At 38.8% G+C, this 25,641-nt stretch overlaps 1 protein-coding gene across 6 annotated transcripts in view; it reads right to left on the bottom strand.

The window, feature by feature from the left end:
* LOC134284933 (uncharacterized) overlaps positions 1-23,140 on the bottom strand; it is a 97,172-nt gene extending 74,032 nt beyond the window's left edge. The window contains exons 1-3 of one of the 6 annotated variants that reach the window (XM_062844525.1): positions 23,126-23,140; positions 22,814-22,908; positions 5,064-12,679 (exon numbers count right to left, since the gene is read on the bottom strand). In XM_062844525.1, the coding sequence (XP_062700509.1) occupies positions 9,332-12,673 (3,342 nt within the window). In that variant the 5' untranslated portion in view covers positions 12,674-12,679; positions 22,814-22,908; positions 23,126-23,140 and the 3' untranslated portion in view covers positions 5,064-9,331. The other 5 variants (XM_062844523.1, XM_062844522.1, XM_062844520.1 and 2 more) reach the window with 5 other exon arrangements.
* Between the last annotated feature and the right edge of the window lie 2,501 nt (positions 23,141-25,641).

Genomic DNA, 25,641 nt, shown 5'->3' with positions numbered 1-25,641 from the left:
GGGTGAACGCGCTACAACGGACCAGATGTTCGCCATCCACCAGGTGTTGCAGAAATGCCGCGAATACAACGTGCCCACACATCACTTGTTCATCGATTTGAAATCGGCGTATGATACAATCGCGATCGAGAACAGCTATGGCAGATTATGCACGAATACGGATTCCCGGATAAACTGATACGGTTGATCAAGGCGACGATGGATCGAGTGATGTGCGTAGTTCGAGTATCAGGGACACTCTCGAGTCCCTTCGAATCTCGCAGAGGGTTACGGCAAGGTGATGGTCTTTCGTGCTTGCTGTTCAACATTGCTTTGGAGGGTGTAATAAGAAGAGCGGGGATAAACACGAGTGGGACGATTTTCACGAAGTCCGTTCAGCTGCTTGGTTTCGCCGATGATATTGATATTATTGCTCGTAAATTTGAGACGATGGCGGAAACGTACATCCAGTGAAGCCAAGCGAATCGGATTAGTCATTAATGTGTCGAAGACAAAGTACATGATGGCAAAGGGCTCCAGGGAGGAATCGCCGCGCCCGCCACCTCGAATTTATATCGACGGTGATGAAATCGAGGCGGTTGAAGAATTCGTGTACTTGGGCTCACTGGTGACCAACGACAACGACACCAGCAGAGAAATTCAGAGGTTCATTGTGGCAGGAAATCGTGCTTACTTTGGACTCCGCAGAACTCTACGATCGAACAAAGTTCGCCGTAACAAGAAGTTAACCATCTACAAAACGCTGATTAGACCGGTCGTCCTCTATGGGCACGAAACATGGACCCTACGTGCAGAGGACCAACGCGCCCTTGGAATTTTTCGAACGGAAGGTGTTGCGTACCATCTACGGCGGAGTGCAGATGGAAGACGGGACTTGGAGAAGGAGAATGAACCACGAGCTGCATCAGCTGCTAAGAGAACCAACCATCGTCCATACCGCGAAAATCGGGAGGCTACGGTGGGCGGGTCACGTCATCAGGATGTCGGATAGCAACCCGACTAAAATGGTTCTCGAGAGTCATCCGACCGGTACAAGAAGGTGGGTCGACCAAGTGGAGGACGATCTGCGGACCCTACGCAGAGTGCGGAACTGGAGACAAACAGCCATGGACCGAGACCACAGACAAACAGACGTATCACTTGGAACAAAATCGTCACGCAAACATAATCGCCCAATGCTAATTATACTGTGGTACGCAAATCCACCGAGTAGATGGCGGTAGTGAGCAAACGTCAAACAGGAGCAAAAGCGATGCGAGCGCCATAAGCGAGCGATTTGCGAACTACGGAATATTTGATTAATCCGTTAAAAAGGGAAACGATGGGAAGTGCGTAGAGTGAGACGTCTGTTTGTCTGTGCGGCTACTATGTACAGCAGAGGCCACCCCGGCCTTAGCCTGATCGGTAAGTAAGGTAAGCGAATCAAACGCGTAACCCTTAGCATGGGCCTTAGTTTTGAAACTGAGTTTAGTGAAGAGGCCAATGATGCATATCAATGAACACAAAAAGGTACAGATAATATTTATGTCGTTTATTTTTCCTGCTTTAAACATGAGCCATTCTTTCGAGTCATGGTGTTTTGAAGATTGTTGTCATTACGGCTACTAACAATATCATCAGAGATTTTCCCTTCTTTGAAATATATGATATTCTTTTGAGAAATACTGTCTTAGTGATGTAGGCGTTCAATAATGCATAGCATTATGACCAGTCGTAAAACTTTCAGATTCAGAACATAATAACTAAAGCATGTTCTTCCAAAATGGCTTAGCTTGGCCAACCTAGAGCTAGTTGACGGTGCGACCGTGCGACTGTCAAACGCCAAGCTCAAGCAGTACCAATGCGAGTGCCACCGTGGCACTGCCACGGCTGGGTAATTGGTCGATTTTCAGCAAATTTTCAAATATACCGTAAAATCAGTGGAAGTATGTAATCATTCCCAATTAGAGTGATACGTCTGTTTGTCTGAGTTGTTAGTGTTAAGGTTGGCCTTTAGGCTGGTGCATTTGAAAACTTGGCGAATCACTATTTCAGCCTTTTGATGCATTCAGCCTTTTGTAATTTCAGCCTTTCGTGTTTCAGCCTATTGTTATTTCAGCCTTTCGTAATTCAGCCTTTTGTACGTAACCCGAATTTTGACAGGAGGCAGCGTTCAATAACCCGTGAAAATCAATATCATCATCAGCATTGTTGTCACTTCGTAAAATGGCTCATTGATCTTCTCGAGAATTTATAGCGTTTCAACGAGTTTAGCTTAGCTTGATCCACTAGTTATATTAAAATACACGACAGGGTCTTCATCCCGACTATGATTTATTTGGTCGCGATAGTAAGGGTAATGCACATACATATGTCAACGATCGTTCTATATTAAACGCGTCACCGCATTGATCATTTACACTACCGTGAAAACCAATTTTCCCACGAAAGTTACCGCGTAATTATTTTAAATTTGCTCAATGATTGGTGTGAACTGCAATCACTTTCTTCTAACGTTTTTATCGCTTCAATATTAGGCCTGCACCAGAGCTAAAAGATTAATTTGCAGATATAACAGACTCCAGGAGTCCTCATCAAAACGAATTGGCGAAATTACCACAACTTCCCCCATCCTTATCCTTTGACAGATACGTGTATTTCGACTACCACTTGTAATCTTCCTCAGTGTCAGATTTCAAGTGGAAGTCGAAACGCGCGTATCTGTCAAAGGATAAGTAATTAGGGCGGAATTAAATAATAGGTACAAAACTGATTACACTCATTCGAAGAGGGTATTCTGCTGAGAGGGTTCGAAAAGTCGGTACAAGATCATTCGCATCTTGCTAGCTAACTACCATAACGTCGTCTCCCAGTCAGGTGCAATGGAATTAATAAACCCCAAGACCCAAGCATTAACTTATTCCAAAGTTATATTTCTTTGTTCTTGTCGGCCGTCTACCGATTCAGAGTCCTGCACTCTTATTTATTAGGTTTGGTTTCAATGACGGTTAGCTTATTAATGAAAAAAATGGTAACAAAAACAACAACATGCACCTGTCGTGCGCGCCTTTTTCTTTTCTGTCTCTTTCTCTTTACATTGACACAATGCTGTCAACTCAAGTCCTGCACTCTAGAACCTTTTCACTTAGGGGCGATCACTGTTTACTCCAACAGTTCTTACTTAGAGTTTATCGATCAAAACAACCAATTCCCATCACTCCATATAACGTTAAAAACTTCATTTGTTTTAACAAAATGGGGACCATAAACATGGCCCGGAAGCACTCACACACCTTTAAAATTCTTACCCCAACATAGCCACAACGAAGAAAGTGTAGCAAATCCATCACTCCAACTTCCAAGTGCAATTTTGGCCGTGATGGATAACGCGCAGGTACTCGAGACAGCATCCACAAAAAGTTGGTCGGTTTCACCTTTTTGCCTTTTTTATTCTTTCTCGCTTCCATCTACTTGCCGAGTGTCTAAAAATAGATTTCCGAGCTGCCGCAGGAGCTGCCGTCACCAACACAATCACATCCCGGCTGAGTTAGCTTGAGCTTGAGCTTGAGCTTGATTGACCGCCCGTGGATGCTACTCCAGTATCGCCAGACCAGCTACACTCACACAAGGACCAATGAGATAACTGCCGGGGACTAGCAGGCATCTTCAGTGTGTGAGCGTTGGTGATCTTCTATTTTTAGGCGACAATGGCGCCTGCCACGTCAGGTTGCAGGTCAATGTGGGGAAGGGGTAAGGAAGTGATGATTGCAATCGTTTGTATCCACATCTGGCCGAATATACCTCTGCGCCAGCACAAACTCATGCGGATGTTGGAGTGTTGGTGGGAATTGGTTGGCAGATGGTTCACACATTGGTGTGTGGATACCAGGGGAAGGTGATAGAATTGTGTGTTTTTTATTATTTTGAAGATATGCGGCACAGTTCGCTTGATTGCATAACTTGTAGGCGATTTCTAATAGGATTGTGACACTGTGCTGTGAAAGTTTTGGGAAGGAAGGGAAACGGCTTTTTCAACCCGTTTCTGTTCTAGCGACGGCTATGAACATGTTTATATACATGAGTTGTATATGTAGAGAGCAGAGAGAAAGTATATAGAAAGATACAAAGTAGGAGGAAAGGGACGGGCCAGGGATTGAACCCAGGACCTTCTGCATATAAATCGGAAGCGGTAGCCACTAGACCACCAAGCCCGTCATACAATCACATCCCGGCTGAGTTAGCGGCAAAAGTGCAGTCGTTTAAAACAATCCATTATTTTATGCTGAAACTACCAAATCTCAGTTTGGTCCAGGGAGAGCGACACTAGTTTTGCCAAGCCAAAAGCCGAAAAAAGATCAAAAAAGTCGCTGAAACCCGCAAAAGTTTACGCAGGTATTTTCGGGCTTTTTTCGTCTTTTTTCGACTTTTTTTTGAGGGTTTTCGGCTTGGCAAAAGTAGTGTCGCTTCCCCTGGTTTGGTCTAACAAACTGTCAAAAATTTCGACAAATGAAAATATTTGTATTATCAAATAATAGAACAGTTCATTTTAAGCTAGAAATCAGTTCGATGCTATAGCAAACTGAAAAATCGGTTGATTTGAACTAGAATTTAATTGTGTACAAGGATGGGAACACTCACTTGCATAGAGTTACACTCACTTGCACTCACTTTTCGCAGCTCAGAAGCGTGCAATCAAGAAACGATGTATGGACGACTTTTGCATTGTGGTTTTATTTAAAACTTTGCCGAATAGAGTAGCGGTCGCACACGCATACCGAAGACGTGAGGGAGCTGCGAAGGCAACTCTACACGAGATCAATGTAAATTACACTCACCTCGTGGAGAGTCGCTTTAAGGTTGAAGGATTCGTCATTGATGTCATCGTCATCATTGAAATTTTGAAAGCAGTTTTCTCGTTCAAAACACAAATATTCGTTATGAAAATGTATTCACTGCATTCCACTGTCCATCTGAAATACAGTGAATTCATTTTCATATCGAATATTTGTGTTTTGAACGAGAAAACTGCTTTCAAAATATCAATGATGACGATGATATCAATGACGAATCCTTCAACCTTAACAACTCTGACACGACTTTGGTATGCGTGTGCGACCCCTACTCTATTCGGCAAAGTTTTAGAAAAAAAGCACAATGCAAAAGTCGTCCATACATCGTTTCTTGATTGCACGCTTCTGAGCTGAGAAAATTGCGAGTGAGTGTAACTCTCTGCAAGTGAGTGTTCCCATCCCTCATTGTGTTTACAATTTATTTTTCTGCGTTATAGTAGGAGATACCCCTGGAGGTACCCGAGAGATTGGGTGCAATAAATGGAGGTTAATGAATGTATATTTAAAAAAAAAGTGAATAGTGCGTGCGTATGATACGCGTTCGTAAAATGACTCATTGAACACAAATCTAAAAGACATTGTGATAGTGCGAATGAAAAGTCCATTTTTTTTCTACAATTGATGGCTTTTGGTTACTCTCCAAGTGGTTCGGGTGTCGGATAGCAACAACTCTGAACTTCCGAAAGAAGTGGCTGCAAGAGAAACTGTTGTGAGTGTGAGTATAAGCACAATAGGCCTTTTCATGTGACATGTCCGTGTATGCATTTGTTTACAAAGGTTAAACAACAGATGGTAACACCACAGAGAACAGACGTCCAAGCTCATGTAGTGCAGTTGTGTAAAGCATTGCAACGGTTGTTTTGAAATAACTGGGAATGTGGCCATTACGCGGCGCTGTCACATTTTGAATCGGGGTACAAATTTGCCGTTGTTTTAGCTTTTGGCGCTAGTGTCACCAAGTGTGCACCCTAGTATAGTTCCACCAAGAGAATGTGTTGGTTTTACTTGGAAAACAATAATTGAATTCTTGTTCAACTTGTTTCTTATTGAAAATAATGAAACTAATTATCAATGGGTTGCTCCAATTTTGTTGCTGGATTAGTGAAATAATCATAAACATCTTGTTATTTAAGCAAATATAGCTCAGAATCTGAGTAGGAAAATTTAAAGGTGCGCTAGTGAAATATTTCTTCAGAATGCGCCATCATGGTGTCGAAACAAGTTTTTGAGTGGGAAAGTCACCGTCGATGTCGCTACTGAGCTTGTTTTTTCTTTTCAAGCAATTTTGTTCCAGCATGTTCGTCTGTTCTCTGTGGTAACACGATATGTCTACTCCATGTAGAAGAACTGTCATAGATCCGAAAAATCAGCTGATTTAAGATCTTGTGCCGACTTTTCGAACCCTCTAAGCAGAATACCCTCTTCGAATGAGTGTAATCAGTTTCGTACCTTTTAATTCCGCCCTATTTTGCTTATCCTTTGACAGATACGCGTATTTCGACTACCACTTGTAATCTTCCTCAGTGTCAGTTATCCAGTCACAGGACTGACACTGAGGAAGATTACAATAGAGATAAGTAACATTTCAACACACGAACACTAGCGCGAGTTTTTCCTCACACAAAAATGCACGCAAATTCAGGATCGCAGCAGTCTGTGAGCGCGCGCGGACGTTCTAAAATTTTATGCTGTCATTTTTTTTTTCGCGTCCGCATTTTCTTGTTTTTAAAAGTTTTTCTGTTTTTGTTACTTGTGAATAGAAAATGAGTTCTTGAATTGTGTAGCGTAATTATTGGAAAATGTGTTACCAAAAAAAAGTTGTTCCCCATCATGAAGTGGAGTGGCAGTTGGTAAAGATGGGGAAAGCATCGATGGAGCAAGCAGCAGCGCCGACCGCTTTGACACGTAGTCGAATTGGATGACCGACATTGAGAAGGCAGACGATTCTATTGATACATTTCCCGGGTGAGCGAATTCCATTTAAAGGCTTAAATATTTTGTGTTAAAGATGTGCTGTTTTTCTTTCTTATTTGCGGTTGGTGCGTGGGTTTATGGAATTGGAAAAAGCAGTTCGGGGGAGCTACTTTAGATTGGAGTGCGTTCTGGCGTCCCTTTTTTCTTTCTTTGCGTGCAGACGGTATGAACTTGTCTTGACTTGTGCATCGACGAACAGCATTCATCAGCATTCACCCGACCCGGGGGCTCTGACACCGGAGCGGGGCCGTTTTCAATCAGAATCTTCCAATACTGAATGGAGGCGGTTCCGATCTGGTGTCAGAGTTCTCGGGTCAGGTGAGTGCTGTTCGTCAATGGAGTGGTTTATCGTGTGAAACTCATCAAAATAGCGTGGAAAAAATCGGTGGGGGTAAAATGGACAATCGATGGGGTAAAATGAACAAGTTGTTAAAAGTTATATAACAGTTTGTTTTTAAATACCGTGGTTACACAGTTATGGATCACACACGGTTACGGATTAATTAAATGTTTACGATCGTATGTTGCAGCTTAGCATGGCATGGCGTGGCATAGTATAGTGATTATGCTATGAAGACTATGCTATTTTATGTCATGCTGTGCAGTTAGGCGACATTTGACCGTAAACATCGAATTGATCCGTAACCGTGTGTGATCCATAACTGTGCACCCACGGTACAAACTATCAAATTTCATACGATACCTTTATTTTGTTGTTTTTAAACTTTTAATACAAACTTTGAAACACACTTAAAAAATTATTGTAAATATAGTGTAAAAAACAAGCACTCTTTTTGGATGAAAATTATATTTTGTTGATGGAAAATATTTTTTTATAACTTTTTACTTCAACTATCTCACGATATGTATGACGGCTGATGATTCTGGAGTTGGCAAAAAAAAATTATGAAATTTTAGTGAAAGTTGAACCGATTGTCTATTTTACCCCCATTATTATTTTACCCCCATTATTATTTTTAATTTTTTTTTCGGTCAAATATATTAATCTACGTGGACTTTATCGGCGTAGGGTGTAAAACTTGTAATAATTTGAAAATAACTTACGAACGAGAAAACCTCAGCAATAATATGCAGATTTTACATCATTTCCGATTTTTCACGTGATTTTTTTTTTAAGTTTTTGTCATTTTGAAGAGGTTTATTTCATTTTAATGTTCAAGATCAGCAAAAGTATAATAATTCATGCTTAGGCATAAGCTTCAATCGGTAAAACATTTTGAAAAACAATAAAAGCCATGAAACTGTACCCTGTGCATTTTACCCCATCTGTCCACTTACCCCCACCACCCTTATGAGAATTCCTACCAAATATTTATAACAAAATACTGTCTAAACTTTAGATAAAATCGTGGAAACTTTTACCGATTCCATAATAGACTCGCAGTTATGGTTTTAAGTAGTTTGTCGGTTAATAATACAGGGTATTTAATCCAGTCGGGGAAGGGATCGTTATATTTTCTTCTCGTTTCAGAGAGCGAGCAATGGCGCTTAAACCTAGGCTTTCGAGCCAGGACATAAGGGGTTAATACCATAAATACCTTTGTCCCATCCCAGGAAGAAGAGGAGCCCCAACGGAGTGACATTAACTTTCTTAGCAACGTCACTCCCAACGTTTTTGCTTCACATCTATTACACATACGATACAGAGCGGCTGACGAGATGTCGCCGTTCCATAGTTCTGTTCAATTGTATTCAATAACGCTGCACAGTAGGACTGGCCGCTTCAATACTTGTAATACATCTCCGATGCCTTGCAAGTATTGATAATGACAAGAAAAATGGTAGAAGTAGTCGATTCTATCATTTTCCAGGATTCTTTCAATGAATGGCTGTGTATGTGTAGACTAGACTAGACTAGACTAGACACAAAAATGCACGCAAATTCAAAGGCTATTCAGATTGCATATGGAAATATTACCCAATCGAATTGTGTAAAACGGGTAAATAATGATAAAACTAACATCCGGGGTAGGAGTGCAAATGTTTTCCTCACAGTTTCACAACTACATCTACAAAAAAGGCACGCATACATTTGAACGTGATTACCACTATTGGTAGTCGAAATACGCGTATCTGTCAAACGATAAGCAAAATAGGGTGGCATTAAAAGGTACGAAACTGATTTAAGATGTCAAATAAATACAAATTAAGTACCTTATCAAGAAAAATGTTGAATTTAAACTTATACGTTCAATATGTAGTCCGTCCAAAGTCTAACACCGTACATCAAACCGTTTTTAATTGGATTTTGTTTTATATTTTATAGAGACATTTTAAAATCTTCCCCTGTGTTATTGGGATAGGGATTTTACAAAACATCATCGCTTTTCTTCTTCTTCTTCTTCTTCATGCAACATCAAATCGCCAATAGAAACAAAAAGAATAATTATTTTGTTTGTTTTGATCAAGTTATTAGCGAAAGAGAGAGTCGACGAAGAGAAACCGATCAAGTCAGTTAGGCCCTTATGAAAAGTCATTGTCGAAATGTCGAATAGTCGGGGTACGAATTAAGAAGTGTCGAATAAAGAAAACTCCAATTTGCGGGGTAATTGGGTACCGCGCTTTGCGCCTTTTTGTATTAACATTTTCGTCATATCAGAATCACCATAGGAAAGGACAAGTGCATTTACTTTATATTTGTCTAGACAGTGCACGTCAATACCTCTATCGATCAAGAATGTAGCAATCGCAATTCGTTTGTGATAGACTGCATAATGTAGAGCTGACCATCCTTCTGTGTTTTGAATATTGATGTCAGCTCCGTTTCCTAACAGAATCTTGACTATATTTATATGTCCGTGTATTATTGCCGAATGTAAAGGAGCTAGACCACCCCCATACTTAACATCGGGATGCACTTTACATTCATCGACCAAATAAGAACATATTTTGTCACTGCCGTTTTCAATGGCAATATGAAGCATTTTGGCCTCCTTTGGCCTAACCAGAAATTTTGTTGATAGCAAATATTTCAACAACTCTACTGCATTACTTTCACAGGCCCAGAAAACAACACTTTTTGTGACAAAAGACGTTTCTTGGGAGATTTTGGATACGAACAATTCGATGTTTTTTTCGATTATTTTCATAAAAAACTTTCTTATTCCTGCAAAACAAGACAAAACATTTTTGACAATGTTTTTCAAGTAGATAAAATCATCCCACAGGAAGGTCGCAACAAAATACTCAGCATACGAATGATGAGAAAAAAAAACTTTACCGTTAACAAAATTCAATAGAATAGATTTTTCAAACTGGTTATAATGATTTTTTTGAATGCAGTTCCATTTTTTAATATATTTTGGATTGTTGAAGATAAGTTTAAGCTCACCAACATCAAGAAATTCTATAGCTAGCAGTTGATGGTCAAGATAAAACCCATCAAAAATTTGTTTGTTCGGATCGACCTGCCCAATGCCATGGCATGCATCCTCTATCTTTACTAGTAAACATTTTTCTATGAAAATTTCGTAAATATGTTCCACTTCTAAAAACTCTTTTTCTAAATAGCTAATTTCATCCTCTCCATCGATCATACTAGTTTCTTTGAATTGCTCAAAACGCTGTTTGTATATTTTCGACATCATTTTAACCATCAATGGCACTCTGCAAAAGCTATGAAATTTCTCAGCCAAGAATTTGGAATATGAATAAAATTTGAAATTGATATCACTCTCTACCTTTTCTTTCCAAGACTGTGCAAGGTATTCAATAATATTTTCGTTGTTAAATGGCTCCAAAGAAAAGTATCGGACATTAATCTTGTGCTTCTTGAAGAAGCTTTGCAATGCCATTTTCTCATGATTTCTTACACTTATAACAATCTGAATTTGTTTTGATGCGAACAATAATTCCAACAGTCTATTTATTTTGTTAATATTTTTCTTATATATTTCGTCATATCCATCAAACAGTATTGTAATGTGACCATTAGATATATTTTCCAAAGCATTCTGTATCAACCTAATATTCTTGTCAGATAACACAGATTTGAGGATATTCAATGATGCTTCTTTGCCGAAAGCTTCCTTAGAATCTTGTAGTCTGTTTAAGTAAAACAGGTAAACAGTTCCTGACATCAGTTTTTGATGTTCAAGGGCAAGGTATTGAAGAAGTTCAGTTTTACCTATCCCTGGGTCCGCCGTTAAAACTAAACACTGATACTGTGCAAACTTTACCTTCAGATTTGCTGCAAATTCACTATCTGTCATTTCCGCGCAAGTTTTGTCAGATAGAGATACTCTATCGTCCATTCCATGTTCATTATCTGAAGCATTGTCATCGGCGGAAAACAATTCATCTAAATTAAGGCTTAGCTCAGATTTGAAGTTTCTATCAAATTGAGAAACTTGTGAATATTGTGGCTCATTGATATCCTCCTTTTCACATTTAAGCACCCTGTTAATATATAACTGATTCGTATCATTCAATTCTGGGTACAATTCAGTAATTCTTGACCGCAACTTGTTGCAATACTGCGATACATATTGGTAATTTAAATATGGTTTGGAATTTCCTTGCTCGCGTTTCAGCGTTGCTTCAAAATGGTCATCCAAATCCTTTACAGCATTTTTATCATCGTATTCGGTTAGCTTACCTAAAACGTCAGGTCGCAGCCACGTTTTCATCCAAGAGTGCAACTCCTCGACGATGAAGGGCTCCAATTCTTCTGGTTGATGCACAGATAATGTGAGTAGCGTGAAGAATTGTCTCACATCAGATGCCTCCGCATAAAATAATACTGAATGTTGTTTGTTCCGTAAATCCTTTCCATCAAACAGTTTCTTCTTCAATGTTATCACTGTATTCATATCACTCAATTCAGTCTTCAACATTTTATACAATTCAGCTTTAGAGACTACATCACTTTTAAATGTATCTTTGAATGCTAGCTGGCCATGTACAGTCGTTGTCAGGATCAGAGCTAGAAGACCTTCGTACTTTTTCAAATAATCAGATACAATTCCGCCACGAAAAAGATTTTCGATGGCATCAGCTAGATGTTTGAACTCCTCTGACGACAAATTTATAGAACCATATTCTATTTCTTTGACATCGAGTTCTGGTGGTTTTACAATAGGTTTAAAATTATGTATCTCTGATTGAAGCCTTCTGTACAGTTCAGATATGAAAATCAGTGAGTCGTTGAAGGTATTTGTGAATCTTACTTGACAGTTTTCCGACTCCGTCAAAACGTTTTTCAAATATGCCTTGTACTTTAGAAGCTGATCTGTAATGATACCTTTGGTGAAAAGTTGCTTGATGGCGTCTTTCAGGGAATACAAATCTTTATTGGTATATTCCATGATTGATTGTATTGTTGATTCAGTCGGTATGAGTAATTTTTGGGATGCACCTTTTGATGTGAAGCGAAGATATTCATCTACATATCGATCCTGGATCGTCAAGCAATCCTCTGCTGTCGTCAACTTTTCATCCAGTCTTTTGTTGGTGAACAACACAAAGTTGGTTTTGCCTTTGAATCTATTTCGAATTATCATGTACGAAGTGAAATATTTGTACAAACTGAAATCTCCTTTCTCTCGATTCGTTTTTGGTAGCAAGCCATTGAGATCTATCTTCGATTCTTTGCCGTCGGCATGTTTCGATTGTAGAAAAATCCATTGTTTGGCTGTTTTATCGTACAGCACCACGTCATCAAACTTATCCGCGGATGTCAGTTCATAAGCTAAGCGGAAGTTCTTCCCTTCTCGTGTCAGCCTTAGCAATAGTACTAGAGCCAGTTGCTTTTGGTAAACTTCGCCGTGAGTTCCAGACTTGATACTGCTTTCGTACGCCACAAGGCTTATAGTTTCCGGATCTATAACATCCCGCGATGAGGATGTCATTTTATTCTGAAATTAAAAAAGTAATTGTTTAAATAAGTATAGTTTTTAATATTTTTGAGTAATTTTATTTATTCATAACAGATAGGGTCTGACAGATGAATTGGGTCCAGAAATAAAAAAAAAAATGCTATGATGTTTGCACGATAACAGCAAATGCTCCGAATTTGAACAGCGAAGTACTAAAGAGTAAACTCAAAGTCATAAGTAAAAGTTATCAAATCTGCTGGGGTCTCGTAAATGATCCTATCTACATTAGCCTAGCTTTTCTCACTCATTTTCCTTGATAAACGCGAGAATAAACATTGCGCTAATGCCTCTGGATTTTTTGTGAGGGATCCCTGGAGCTTCTCTCGGATTCCTAAATAATTTCCAAAATAAATCTCTTAAGCGTTTTCCGGAGAAATCACTGTGAAAATTCCTAATTTTTTTGGAGGAATCTCTTGAGGAACTCCCGAATATTGATATTCCTGAAATAATTTCCCTTGGAAACCCTGGAACAATTCTTGAAGAAATCTCCGTAATAATTTTTGAAGAAATGCGCAAAGGGATCCGTGAACGACCCTAACGTACCCCACTGGTGAAATACCTGCAGGTGTACTATCATATCAATAATTTCATTATCCACTTTGATCTCTACTCCCTTACTCTCTGAGTAGAAAAAGACCGATAAAGCCATAAAATGATCAATTTATAAATAGAATACGGTCGATAATCAGAATGTTGATATAAAAAGTTTTGCTTAAAAGAAAAATGTTCTATCCAGTAAGATCGAATAAAATTAACTGGAAGAACACGCCGCAAAAGTGAAGAATTAGAGTTTAAGTTAAAATACACATAAATATAAACATTAAAAAAAGAACACGCCGCGAAATAGGCCAGAGGGCCAGGGGATCCGCAAGCGGCAAGGCAGGCCTTATGCTCATCTTTTGCGAGTGTGTTAGTGTCGACTGGCAACGCAACCTGGGGCCTAGTCGAATCCTGCTTGGAAACCGGTTTGTGTTGCCGATGGGGATGGCCCGCGAAATCGCATTGTGTTGTTTGGGAAGGCCCGCTCGATGCATGTTAGGAAGGCGTAGTTTGGTCGAGATTGACGTGTATACACTCTCCCTAGCCTACACGGTAAAAATTCTGCACGCTCAATGTAAGGGGAAAATCCATTAACTCTAGATTGAGTTTAAATAAGGGCGAAAGTAACATGAGAGAGTTCTCTTCATCGACTCTCTCTTCTGCAAATTAAAGTGACAAGATGCAAATTCAATCGAACTTTTTTACACTTAGACGCTAGATTGCATCACAACCAAGCGATTTATGACCAAAAGGTGTAACCATACTTGCATCTTGTCACTTTAATTTGAAGAAGAGAGAGTCGATGAAGAGAACTCTCTCATGTTACTTTCGCCCTTATTTAAACTCAATCTAGAACTATTCAACATCGTAATCTACATGATCAGCAATGTTTTTCCTTTGAAATCACAATGCTGTCAGTGTTGATTTCAGAGCCAAAACAAACCCATCGGAGATATTAACTGAAAATCACTTCGGTTTGCACTACTGTATAAAGCAGTACGATCCAAAGTGGAAAGCTATTGCTTTAGTAATGACTGTTTTGGACATGAAAGAAAATTTAGATCACAGGTGGTAGAAAGCGTTTCGCTTCGATACGCACCTCTTTAACAGATGTGAAGTAGTGTAGTGGGAAAACATATGATTGTGAATCTCAAGGTCCTGGTATCGAATCTGAGTGTGGTGAACACTTTTTTTTATTCTAGTTTTGAAATCAAAACATTGTCAACAACAAATTAAACAGAATTTCCATTTAAATTGAAGAGGCATTGAATGTTCTTTTTCGAATGATATTTAATTGATAACAAACTGATGAGACAGTAGTGCGAATTCAAGTGCTAATCAGTTTATATCAGATTGCCGATTTTTTACCGTGTACACCCTCTCTGATATACACTGAAAAAAAATCATGGTAAAATGAACTATTCAACCATTATTAATTTTACCATGCCTAAAAACAGTAACAATGACCATGTTTTCAATGATGACTACTATGTTTTCCTTAAAAATACTATGGTTTGACAGCAAAGCGCATAGTAGTCAAAACCATCAAACGTGGTTATCTTGATTACGTTGTACGTGTTTGTCAGAACCATATTCATGTTTGCTATTACTATTCTCATGTTTATTTATACCGTTTCCGTAGGTTTTTTCGTTATCAACATTTTTTTTTTGTCATCTAGTCATTTTCCAACAAAAAATGTGAAGTTGCTTTCTGTTTGTGCAATTACTGGTAAGTTTTTCCATCGACATTTGTAGTTTTGATCGCTAACAAGACCCGCCAACGGTATTCTCGCAAGTTCTTCTGCCTAAAAGATTACATACAGGAATTCCGGAAGAAAATCCTAAACCTTCCTTGCCACTACTGCTCCGGTGCTCCGGAAGCAGGCTAATCAGAAGCTGGAGAGAGTAGAGGAAGGAGGCAAAAAGTTGGTAACGATTTCATTTTGAAAACTTTCCACATTCTTTAGCACATTTTTATCTTTCACAGGTTACATGAAAACACTTGGACCTCTAGATTCCCGTTTGTATGAATGTTGAACTACAATTATCAAAAGAACCGGAGAATCAAGACGGTTTACCCGAGGTTGCGCTACCGATTAAGGACAGACTTGTTAGAATCCCAAGATGGCCGCCACAATGGCCGACTCTGGCACCTACTCACGATTTCGAGGGCACAAATCTCTTCGTAAACAAAACCATCGCATTTGATCTTCTTATTTTAAGCTTATTACAAGTGAGCAAGAACAGAATAATAAAATGCACTGTTGTTTGAAGTTTGCTTCTTGAGATTTGTGCGTTTTAAGTTCTCATGCACTCTTGAAGCGGGATTTCAAGACGTTTGTCCTTAATATTGCATCTCCACTTCGCCAATAATAGGCAATCCGCGGATGGACGTCGATGTTATTTTCGCTACTCCTTAAATTCCTTCGCCGCAGCAAACCGCGCAAAGCTGACCTAGAAACATCTTCCTCCGTCACCGCATCCTTCCAGCCTCGCTCAGGAACCGAAATTTTCCGGACGACGTTGTTGCATCGCAGCTGGACGTCCCCAAGCATGCATCACCAGACTTGTCACCAGAAACAAAAACCGAACATCTTTAAAGGCGAAAATGAAGCTTGTCCTGGCACTCTCGGAGGATATTAATTCAATCAAAACAATTATGTATTTTTTTTATTTATAATGATGAAAAACAATAAATATAATTGATTATATTATTTTTTTACAACACTTTCTTAAAGGTAAACAACAAACATGACAGTACCATTCAACCACACGCATGGTAACTAAAACCGGAATGCCATATTCAAATGTACTATGCTGTTTATCATGCACATAGTAAAATGGACTATGAAGTGAGGTTCGAAGTTACCATAAAATGTAAATAAAAAGCAGCATGGTAAATTGAACCCTTTACATGGTATTTTCAAAAATAAATCATGGTCTACCAAAACCAAGTAGTAAAAGTGTTTTGATTTCACCCTCGATTTGGTCACCGTTACCATGTCCTTTTTTTCAGTGTAGGCATACCCCTATGAACGGAAGTGTGAATTCCTTATTACACCAACGAACCTAACCTCAAAATGACTGACAATTCACAGGTCATTTTGACAGTTGTAACATGAACATGAAAAGGACGGCAACAAGATCGATTAAGTAGAATACATGATCCGTCTTTTTCATGCATGTGTGTGGTCTGTCAAAATGACCTCAGAAGTGTCAAACATCTTCATGGCTAGCTTTGTTGGTGTAATGAAGAATTCCGCAACAGCTACCACTCGATAGAACTTGCGATGAAAACAGAACAATGCATAGGCATTCGGGTGCCTGAAACTTTTGCCAGTCTTGGTATGGTGGTATGAACTACCAACCAAGCCGATCTATTTAAAAGCACAGGTCGTACGGCAGAAGTTTCATGCATTCGATGTATTCGTTCCATATACACTACCCGTCATAAGTACGGACTCACAAAAAGTATTGCAACAATATTGCATCACCCTGACTCACCTCGATATCTCCAAAACCTGAGGACTTATAAAGATGCTGTCTTCAGGAAAGTTATTCAGAAGACCAAAAGCAACAACTTTTCTGAAGGCGGCATTTTTGTAGGTGTTCTGGTTTTAGAGATATCGAGGTGAGTCAGGGTGATGCAATATTGTTGCAATACTTTGTGTGAGTCCGTACTTATGACGGGTAGTGTAAGGCCTAATTGCCTAATTTCACCTTCTATAAATTTTCAAACTTGTTCGCAACCTAGCGAATACTATCATATCTATCATTTCATCATCCACTTTGATGTCTACTCCCTTACTCTCTGAGTAGAAAAAGAACGATAAAGCCATAAAATGATAAAGTTATAAATAGAATACGGTCGATAAATTAGAGTGTTGGTAACTGGAGGAATATCCAAAGAAATACCTGGAGGAATCCACAAATTCCCGCAGAAGCTTCTGAATCCCGGGAAACATCTCCCACAGGAATACCGGAAGAATTTCCAAAAAAATCCTTGGAGGGATGCCTGAAAGTATTCCAGGAGGAATCCGTAAACGAATCGATGAACTATGCAACTCTGAAGCAATCCCTGAAGCCCTGCAAGAATTCCGTAAAAATCCCGAAAGAATCCCCAGAGTTATTTCCAAAGTAATTACTGAATCATGATTTCCCAAAGGAAATCCCTAAGAGGAATCCTCGAAGGAATTCCTGATAAGAAATCTATGGGAACATTAGCGAATATACCTAAGGAAATCTTTTATGAATTCATTGTAGGATTTCTTATAGAATTTTACAAGGAATTCCTGAACGAATTCCTCACGGAATCAGTTGAAGAATACATAAAGGAATCCAGGGAAAAAAATCGAAAGAAATTAGGGATACCCTGAAAGAATTCTTTTAGCCTAGTTTTGATTGGTTTGTTCTTACTTCGCCCTTTTGACACCATTCAACAGTTGGGTGATTCCAATTTAAATACTTGGGGTTTGAAGACTCCAGCTTTTACTAAAGTTTCGTCGGCAATATCCAAAAACATGCAAACAATATAAAGTATATGTTTGGTTCCAGAAAAGCTTGGAATTAAGGATAAATCTAATGTAGTTAACGTACAACGTTCAGTCACGTTGATTTCAGAATTGGTAATTAGATTCATTATTTTTAATAAGAAACAAATTGAACAAGAATTGAATTATTGTTTTCCAAGTAAAACCAACACATTCTCTTGGTGGAACTATACTAGGGTGCACACTTGGTGACACTAGCGCCAAAAGGTAAAACAACGGCAAATTTGTACCCCGATTCAAAATTTGACAGCGCCGCGTAATGGCCACATTCCCAGTTATTTCAAAACAACCGTTGCAATGCTTTACACAACTGCACTACATGAGCTTGGACGTCTGTTCTCTGTGGCCAAAGTGAGGATCAAGTGTGTGTGTGTAGGATTCCAAGGACACAGGTTAACCCCGAATCCAGATAATTCAACAAATTGTTTAATGCCTGGAATCCCCCCCTCTTCCTCACTCAGAACCTTGAGGTTTTACTATAAACCATAGTTGTTATACCGTGGTGAACCCTAACCCCAAAATGGGTCACCAACCGCCGTGGCTACATCCGGCGAAGGCTTGGGCAGATGATGATCCGGCCATTCGTTACACCAGGCCGAGGGCCACCTTAAGAGCTGTTCTCCAGTCAGTGGTCGCAGATACCCAGATTCGATCGGGCGATAAAGGTCGCATCGAATGCGAAGAAGAAGGACGAGGAAGGAAGCAATCGGTGGATGAAGACAGCAGGAGAAAGGGGCCACGAAGAAGGAAAAAGAAGGTCAGATTAGTATTAAGAAAGTGGGTGATAGTAGAGTAAAAGTAGAGCGCTAGGGAAAGATAGAAGTGTACAGACACAGACAAACAGACGTAACACTTGCGAAATTTCCATCGACCACGCTTTTAACGATAATTTTAAATTTTCATAGTTGTGGCTTTCACAACCAGAGGCGCGCGCATCGTTTTCCTATGCGTTTGACGTTTCACACTAGCGCCTTCTGTTGACGATATTGCACAACACAGTGATTCGTGCAACTTTTCCACCAGGTGATGGTAGTGTGAACTGGGCGATGGATTTCCATGAAAATCGTTCAAGATGTTACGTCTGTTTGTCTGTGGTACAGAGCAAAATATAGAGTGTGAAGAGGAATAGGATAAGCGTGCCGACCCTGGGATTGAGGGTAAATACAGAGTCTCGTTAGCCGCTGAGAAGGGTCACCTTCTGTCACCCTCTCCTCAGCCAACGGTAGCTCTGGCCTAACCGCCATTAGTTACAAGTTCGTGCATGTATTCCTACAACAGTGGCGTAGCCAGAAATTGTCTCTGGGAGGGGTTTTCAACGGTCAGTAATACCTTTTTTGATTTGACACTTACATTTTGTAAACAGTAATGAGCAATTGTATTCGTAGTTTGAAAATAGCGGCGCAGCCGAAAAATTTTTTGGTCTCAGAGCGCTTTATACTGAAAATTTGTTCCACAAATTTTGGCTCTGGGGGGGTTTTAACCCTAAAACCCCCCCCGTGGCTACGCCAGTGTCCTACAAACATTGCTGAAGAAACTCATCCGGGAATATTATCTAAATATCGTCCAGTATTTTGTCCGCGGGACTAATCCAGGAATACATCTAAAATTTTCTCAAAGAATTCTACTAGGAATTTCTCCAGCAATTCCTCCGAATAATTCTTCAGAAAATAATATTCTATTGTATGAGAATTTTCAGTGTTTTCCTTTAGAAGTTAGACTGTTTAACAAAAACTCTTGTACAAATTATTATTGTAATTTCCCTATAGTTTCCTTCAGGGATTACTCTATATATTCAGGCATTCTCTTAGGCATTTATTTGAAAATTCCTCTAGAAAGCTCTAAAGAGATTTTTGTAGAAGTTCCTCCCGGGCTTACTTTGGATTTATTAAGACCAAATATTCTTCGAAAGAACCCTGAGGGATTCTATCAGAAGTTTATCCGACGATGTTTCGGAAAGTTTCTCAAAGATTATCTCAGGAATTCGAGTAGAAATTACTCTCGAATCTATTCCTTGGTATTTAAAAGGGATTTTACTAGACATTCTTCTCCAGGATCTTCTTGAGTTCATCCAAAGATCAGGAAATTCTCCAGGGATCCTTCAGAAATTATTAGAAGATTGACCACTACATTCGCTGTAATTTCTGATTTCCCCAGGAATTCCTCCAGAAATTTATCCAGCAATTGTTACTTTGGAATTACTTTCAGAGTTTCTCCAGAATGTTCTTACGACTTTTCTCTGCGAATTCAGAAGGTTATTCTTCTTCTGCATAGCTCTACGTTTCCACTGGAGCTTGACCTGCTTATCTTCAACTTAGTGTTTCTTGAGCACTTCCACAGTTATTAATTAAAGGGCTAAATAAAGCACAATGATACCCTATGCCCAAGAAGTAGAGAAAATTTTCCCGACCGTAACTGGAATCGAAACCGCCGTCTCTGGATTGGCTATCCGTTGCCTTATCTACTAAGCTAACTGGGGACCCAAAGCTGTCAGTACACAGGGTGAAATATTTGCCCAAAAAGAAACCAATGCTCAAACATATTGTTTGACTCGAATTTTCATTAGAGTCAAACTGATGTAGTTTCTTGAGTTCTTTCGTTGTCAGATATTTGACCCTGTGTACTTCAGGCCAAAGTGTTTCAGAAAAAGGTGCTTTTTCTCATAAAATTTAAAGACCTAATTCTACAAAACACTTTCAGAGGGTACCTTTGAACATCAGTGAGAGCATGTAATTTGTTGTTGAAGCATTTAAGGACCGCAGGAGAGTTACATAGAAAGGCTTGTGGTGAGGTGAACATTGAATTTAGGTTGGCAAGTGGCTCCGCAGAATTGTTACCTGTTCTGTGGTGAAGTTGGTTAACGCATCCTGTCTAGCAAATTGGGAAGACGTGGATTAGAATCCCATCAGAACTGGTGCCTATGAGCTTCAGGTTCTACGTCAAAAGTCATTTAAATCGCCAACATTGGGAATATCATATAGTTGATACACCATGGCATCTTTAAAGAATGCAAATATGAGCTTGTGAAATCATATAGGCATACAGATCATTCCATAATGTAGTGAAGAGTCTTATTTATTGCAGTGGATGATTCATAAACAGTACTAATGAAAGCCTTATTTCAAACGTACGGTTAAATTTCATAATGCTGTTTTTACAGGGGAAATGATTGGGACAGGTAAAATTTTCCCTTCTCAAAAAAATTTCAAATAGCTGCAACTTTTCAAAAAGTACATCAAATATTCTCAATTTTTTATTGTAAGTTGATCAACTATTTGTGTTTCAGTGGACAAAATATGGCAAAGATCGAACTATTCTGCACGAAGTTATGAAGATTTCATAAAAGGCAGAATTATCCGATAGCCAACTTTGAGCTGTTATATCTCCGGATTGAATGAACCGAATGCAATGAATCTTTGACTATTTATGACTTATATATTGAGCTTTGAAAAACTTCTGACATAACTTAAATTTCTCAACACGGAAGAAAATTATAACGATTAGATTATTTTTCCAATAAAACACCAAATTTTCTTAAATTTAAACATCGTTTCAAAATTGAAGATGCTAATTATAGTTTATTTAAATTCCCTCTGATTGTCTTGAATACAGATATGTTTTGAAAGAAAGTAACAACATAGGAGGCAATTCATTGAAAAGTAATGGGATCCATAATTAAAATAGACCAATTTACTAAAAAAATCATAAAATTATTGAAATCGCTCTAACTTTTTCTTTTGTTAATAATTTCAAGTTAAGTCAAACGTTTTTCAGAGCTCATTTTATAAGTCATAAATGGACAAAATTTCATTGCATTCGGTTTATTGAATCCGGAGATATAACAGCTCAAAGTTGGCTATCGGATAATTCTATCTTTTTCTAAAATGCTTATAACTTCGTGAAGAATAACCCGATCTTTTCCAAATTTTGTCCACTGATACACAACTAGTTGATCAACTTACAGTGAAAATTTGAGAATATTTGATGCACAATTCGGAAAGTTACAGCTAATTGGACATTTTTTGGAAAGTGTAAATTTTGCCTGTCCCGATAATTTTTTTCTATCCCCTGTATGACCTTCAAACGACTACTTTCCAGGGAATATCACAGCGTAAAATTTAATCATTCTTTACTGATACAAACTAGAAGATGGACAGAAGTAACAAAAATCCCCCTCATTAGCTATGGAAATCGGATGGCTAGTTCGAGTTTTGGTTTGAGCAGTCCGAAACCAGTTTTTTTGTCTTCTTAGCATATGCCAAAGAAATGGGTGGGAATCGTGAGAATGGGCAGGAAAAATGAGTCATCTTTTTATACCTCTGTGTTTAATTTTTAAACTCGGTAAGCAGTTGATCATTTTTGGTGTAGAATCATGCCCTGAGTTCGGAAGCGCGAAGGAAAAAAAAATGACAGTAGAGCGGAATTTTTTTCGACTTTCCATACGAGGTGGATGATTTGAAATCGATTTTTCTTCTATTTTTAAGCAACGTCGCTCACTTCACACATCTCATTCTCCATAATCAATGATTCGATTGAGCTGATTTTTTTACTGTAACTCGCCTACATATGATATGTCAAAAACACGTTGGGAAAGAATTCTTAGATTGTTTTTTTTTTTATTGAAAAAAAATATACATTTCTTCAAATGTTTTTGCGAATTTTGCTAAAATTTAAGGAGATCGTCCCTAAAACTCACCAATAACTTGAATTTCATCAATCTGACGCAAAACCTGCATTCAGATGATCGAATGGTATTGTATTCAGCTTTCAATTTTTGAAAAAAGTTTTAAAATTAGTTGAACAAAAAGCAAGATATTTGAATTTTAGTAAATTTCATATTTGAAAAAGTTGTAAAACTCGATATTGATCTACTGCTCTACTTAAAAAATTTGAGGCACGGTTTCGAAATCAGCACTAAATTGTACTTCAAAAATTATGGTCGATGACAACAGTTCACGACTTTCGTTTTATTTTGTAAACTTGTGTATTCATTACAATACATGAAATTATAACAAGGAATACTTACGTTTAGTGTGTATGTCCTGTTCTGTTATAAGTGACGCGATGAAAATAACAAGACCTCCGCTTTGCCGTGGCCAAATAGTTCCACTGAATAAAGATCTAATAAATGAAAGAAGAAAAAGACAAATCAGTTCTATTCTGGGAGTTCTATTCTTTACATCAGTACATTCTGCATTTTAAATGCAAATTAAACATTAACCAAAATGGTCACCTTCTTTTCCACTTGAATTCTCACATTTATTTGCAACAAAAACCAAAAATTGTTTTCACTAACGTAGACTGATTGGTACTTATATGTAATACTGGAATATCTCACCGATAAACTTAATAGCACAGAGAACAGACGTTTAAGCTCGAACAAAAATACGTCGAAATCGTGTGTAAAGCATTTAAGTGTACCTCAACGCCACCAACGGAGACTGCCCCACATATAAAGTCGATTTGACCCCACGATGGCAGTGTTCATCGTTAAAATATACTAGCCCACAAAGTGACACGAGCGCCAAAAGGCCAAAAACGGCGAGCACTGGAAACAAAAATGACAACACAACAATGTAAGTGATGGGACGCTAGCGCCGCGCAACGGGAGCATAACCACATACTCTGAAATGACTGTTACAAAGTTTTACACAAGGCAGAAAGCGAAGATAAACGTCTGTTCTCTGTGTTAATAGTGCTCAAATCACAATCGACTTAATCCACCAATCTGTTTTGTCTTCTGCCACGCACCAAACGACCGTACTTCGCAACAGTTTTCTCAGATCTGATACAATCACGCGCCGCGCCAAACATGATTGCCGAATATATTTGGCAATAAATTACACGCTCAAATTTGTTTCCCCAAAAATGTCAGTTTTGAACGAGAAAGAAACCCAAAAACAAACACTCGAAGAAAATGCGCGTGTCATTATTCCATTTTTTTGGTTATGTAAATTGAAATTTCTTAAAATATAGAAATCTAGTATGTATCGAAAGCGAGCTTACGTTTTGTAAAATCCCAATTCCTACTTTAGTTTGAACCGTTCTAGATGTTTTGCTCTCAAAGAGAATCAGATATATATGTTTTATTGAAACAAATATAATCTCTCTCTATATTTCCCACAAATGTATTTTTAAATTCAATTTCTTAACACCGAAGGCTTTAATAGTTTTTCAAGGCCATCAAAAAACTTGAGGAATTTCGTAATATTAGGTAATTTTCAAATGTTATTCCAATGAACTTTGTGCGATTACTTTTCAGTTGTATTATCCCTAGGAATTAAATCTTTCCCAACCAATACAAACTACAGGTAAACAACAGTAACAAAAATACCCCCTCTGTAGTTATGGAAATTGGGTGGCCATTTCGAGTTTTGGTTCACGTTGTCTAAACCTGTTTTTGCTCCCTCTATCACATACGCAAGAAGTGGTGCAAATGGGCAGGAAAACAGAGGCTTCTTTTTATACATCTGAATTTAACAAAGATGACCACATCATTACGAGATAAGGTATTGTTCGTGCAGTTGAAAATCGGAATTTTTGACACGCGGAAATCGATTTTTCTCCGAAACCGTGCGTCGAACGCACGCCGGCCAAAGTGCGCTGGATAGAGTGCCAGATCCGCTGCCCAGCGCACAACGTCCGACGTTAGGTTACACGTATGCATTTGGAGAAAAATCGATTGTCGCGTGTGGGGAAACTTCGGATTTCAACCACGACGACAATATATCTCCGTATAGTGTGTATCTCCTGTTCTGTTATAAGTGAAACGATGAAGATAATAAGGTCTGCGCTTTGCCGAAGCCAATGAGTTCCACTTTAGAAAAATCTAAGAAATGAAACTCTTCAAAAGAAATGATTCGGCGATAAATTCGACAAATTATAGAAAATTAAGGTGATAAGGGAATGTGATTTCCGTTGACTAATTCCTATTTTAACGACAAAGCCCCTCCTTTCAAAATCACTACAACCATAGATAAATCCCTTTTCACCTATCCACAAAGTCTCATTTGAAAATCTTTTTTTCGATTCGGCTGAAACTGCAACTCAACTAAGTTTTACAGTGCAGTGGTATCATCAACTACAAAAGTACAAACTAATGTACTATTTTCTTCATTTTGAGCCAAATCGAGCACGTTAAAATGACCTACTGAACGAAGGACTGGATGCCATTCAAATTCCCATGTACTTACTTGATACTTGATGGGCTACAATTCGTAGCGGGGAGTCTATGCCTAATGGAGCAGCCATCTTCACTAGTCTCGGTCCTGGCCCAATCGTTTCCAGTCACCCGAACGTTTGGAGTCCTTAGGTCTTCCACGAAGTGAACGGCCCCTTCCTGGTTCTCTGCTGAATATGATTTTAGTGTGTCGTTTCTCCGGCATACGAGCTACGTGCCCAACCCACCGCAGCTTGCCGTGTTTTGTTCTCTTCACAATTTACACCCTTACACCCTGTACTTGGCACGTATTTCAGTCTTTTAATTTCACCGGAAACCATGTTCGATCATAATCTGCCATAACGCGTTTCTCTTCACTGAATCGTACGCAACCTCGACATCAATAATCAGATGGTGGATCCACAGAGAACAGACATTTAAGCTCGAACAAAAATACGTCAAAATCGTGTGTAAAGGATTTAAGTGTACCTCAACGCCACCAACGGAGACTGCCCCACATAAAAAGCCGATTTGACACCACGATGGCAGTGTTCATCGATAAAATACACTAGCCCACAAAGCGACACGAGCGCCAAATGGCCAAAAACGGCGAGCACTGGAAACAAATTTGACAACACAACAATGTAAGTGATGGGACGCTAGCGCCGCACAACGGGGGCATAACCACTGCACGT

Source organism: Aedes albopictus, chromosome 1 (genome assembly GCF_035046485.1).
Source record: "Aedes albopictus strain Foshan chromosome 1, AalbF5, whole genome shotgun sequence".
In the NCBI taxonomy this organism is placed as follows: Eukaryota; Metazoa; Arthropoda; class Insecta; order Diptera; family Culicidae; genus Aedes; species Aedes albopictus.
The sequence above is the reverse complement of the archived record's forward strand: the minus strand, read 5'-3'. Positions and strand labels throughout refer to the sequence as shown.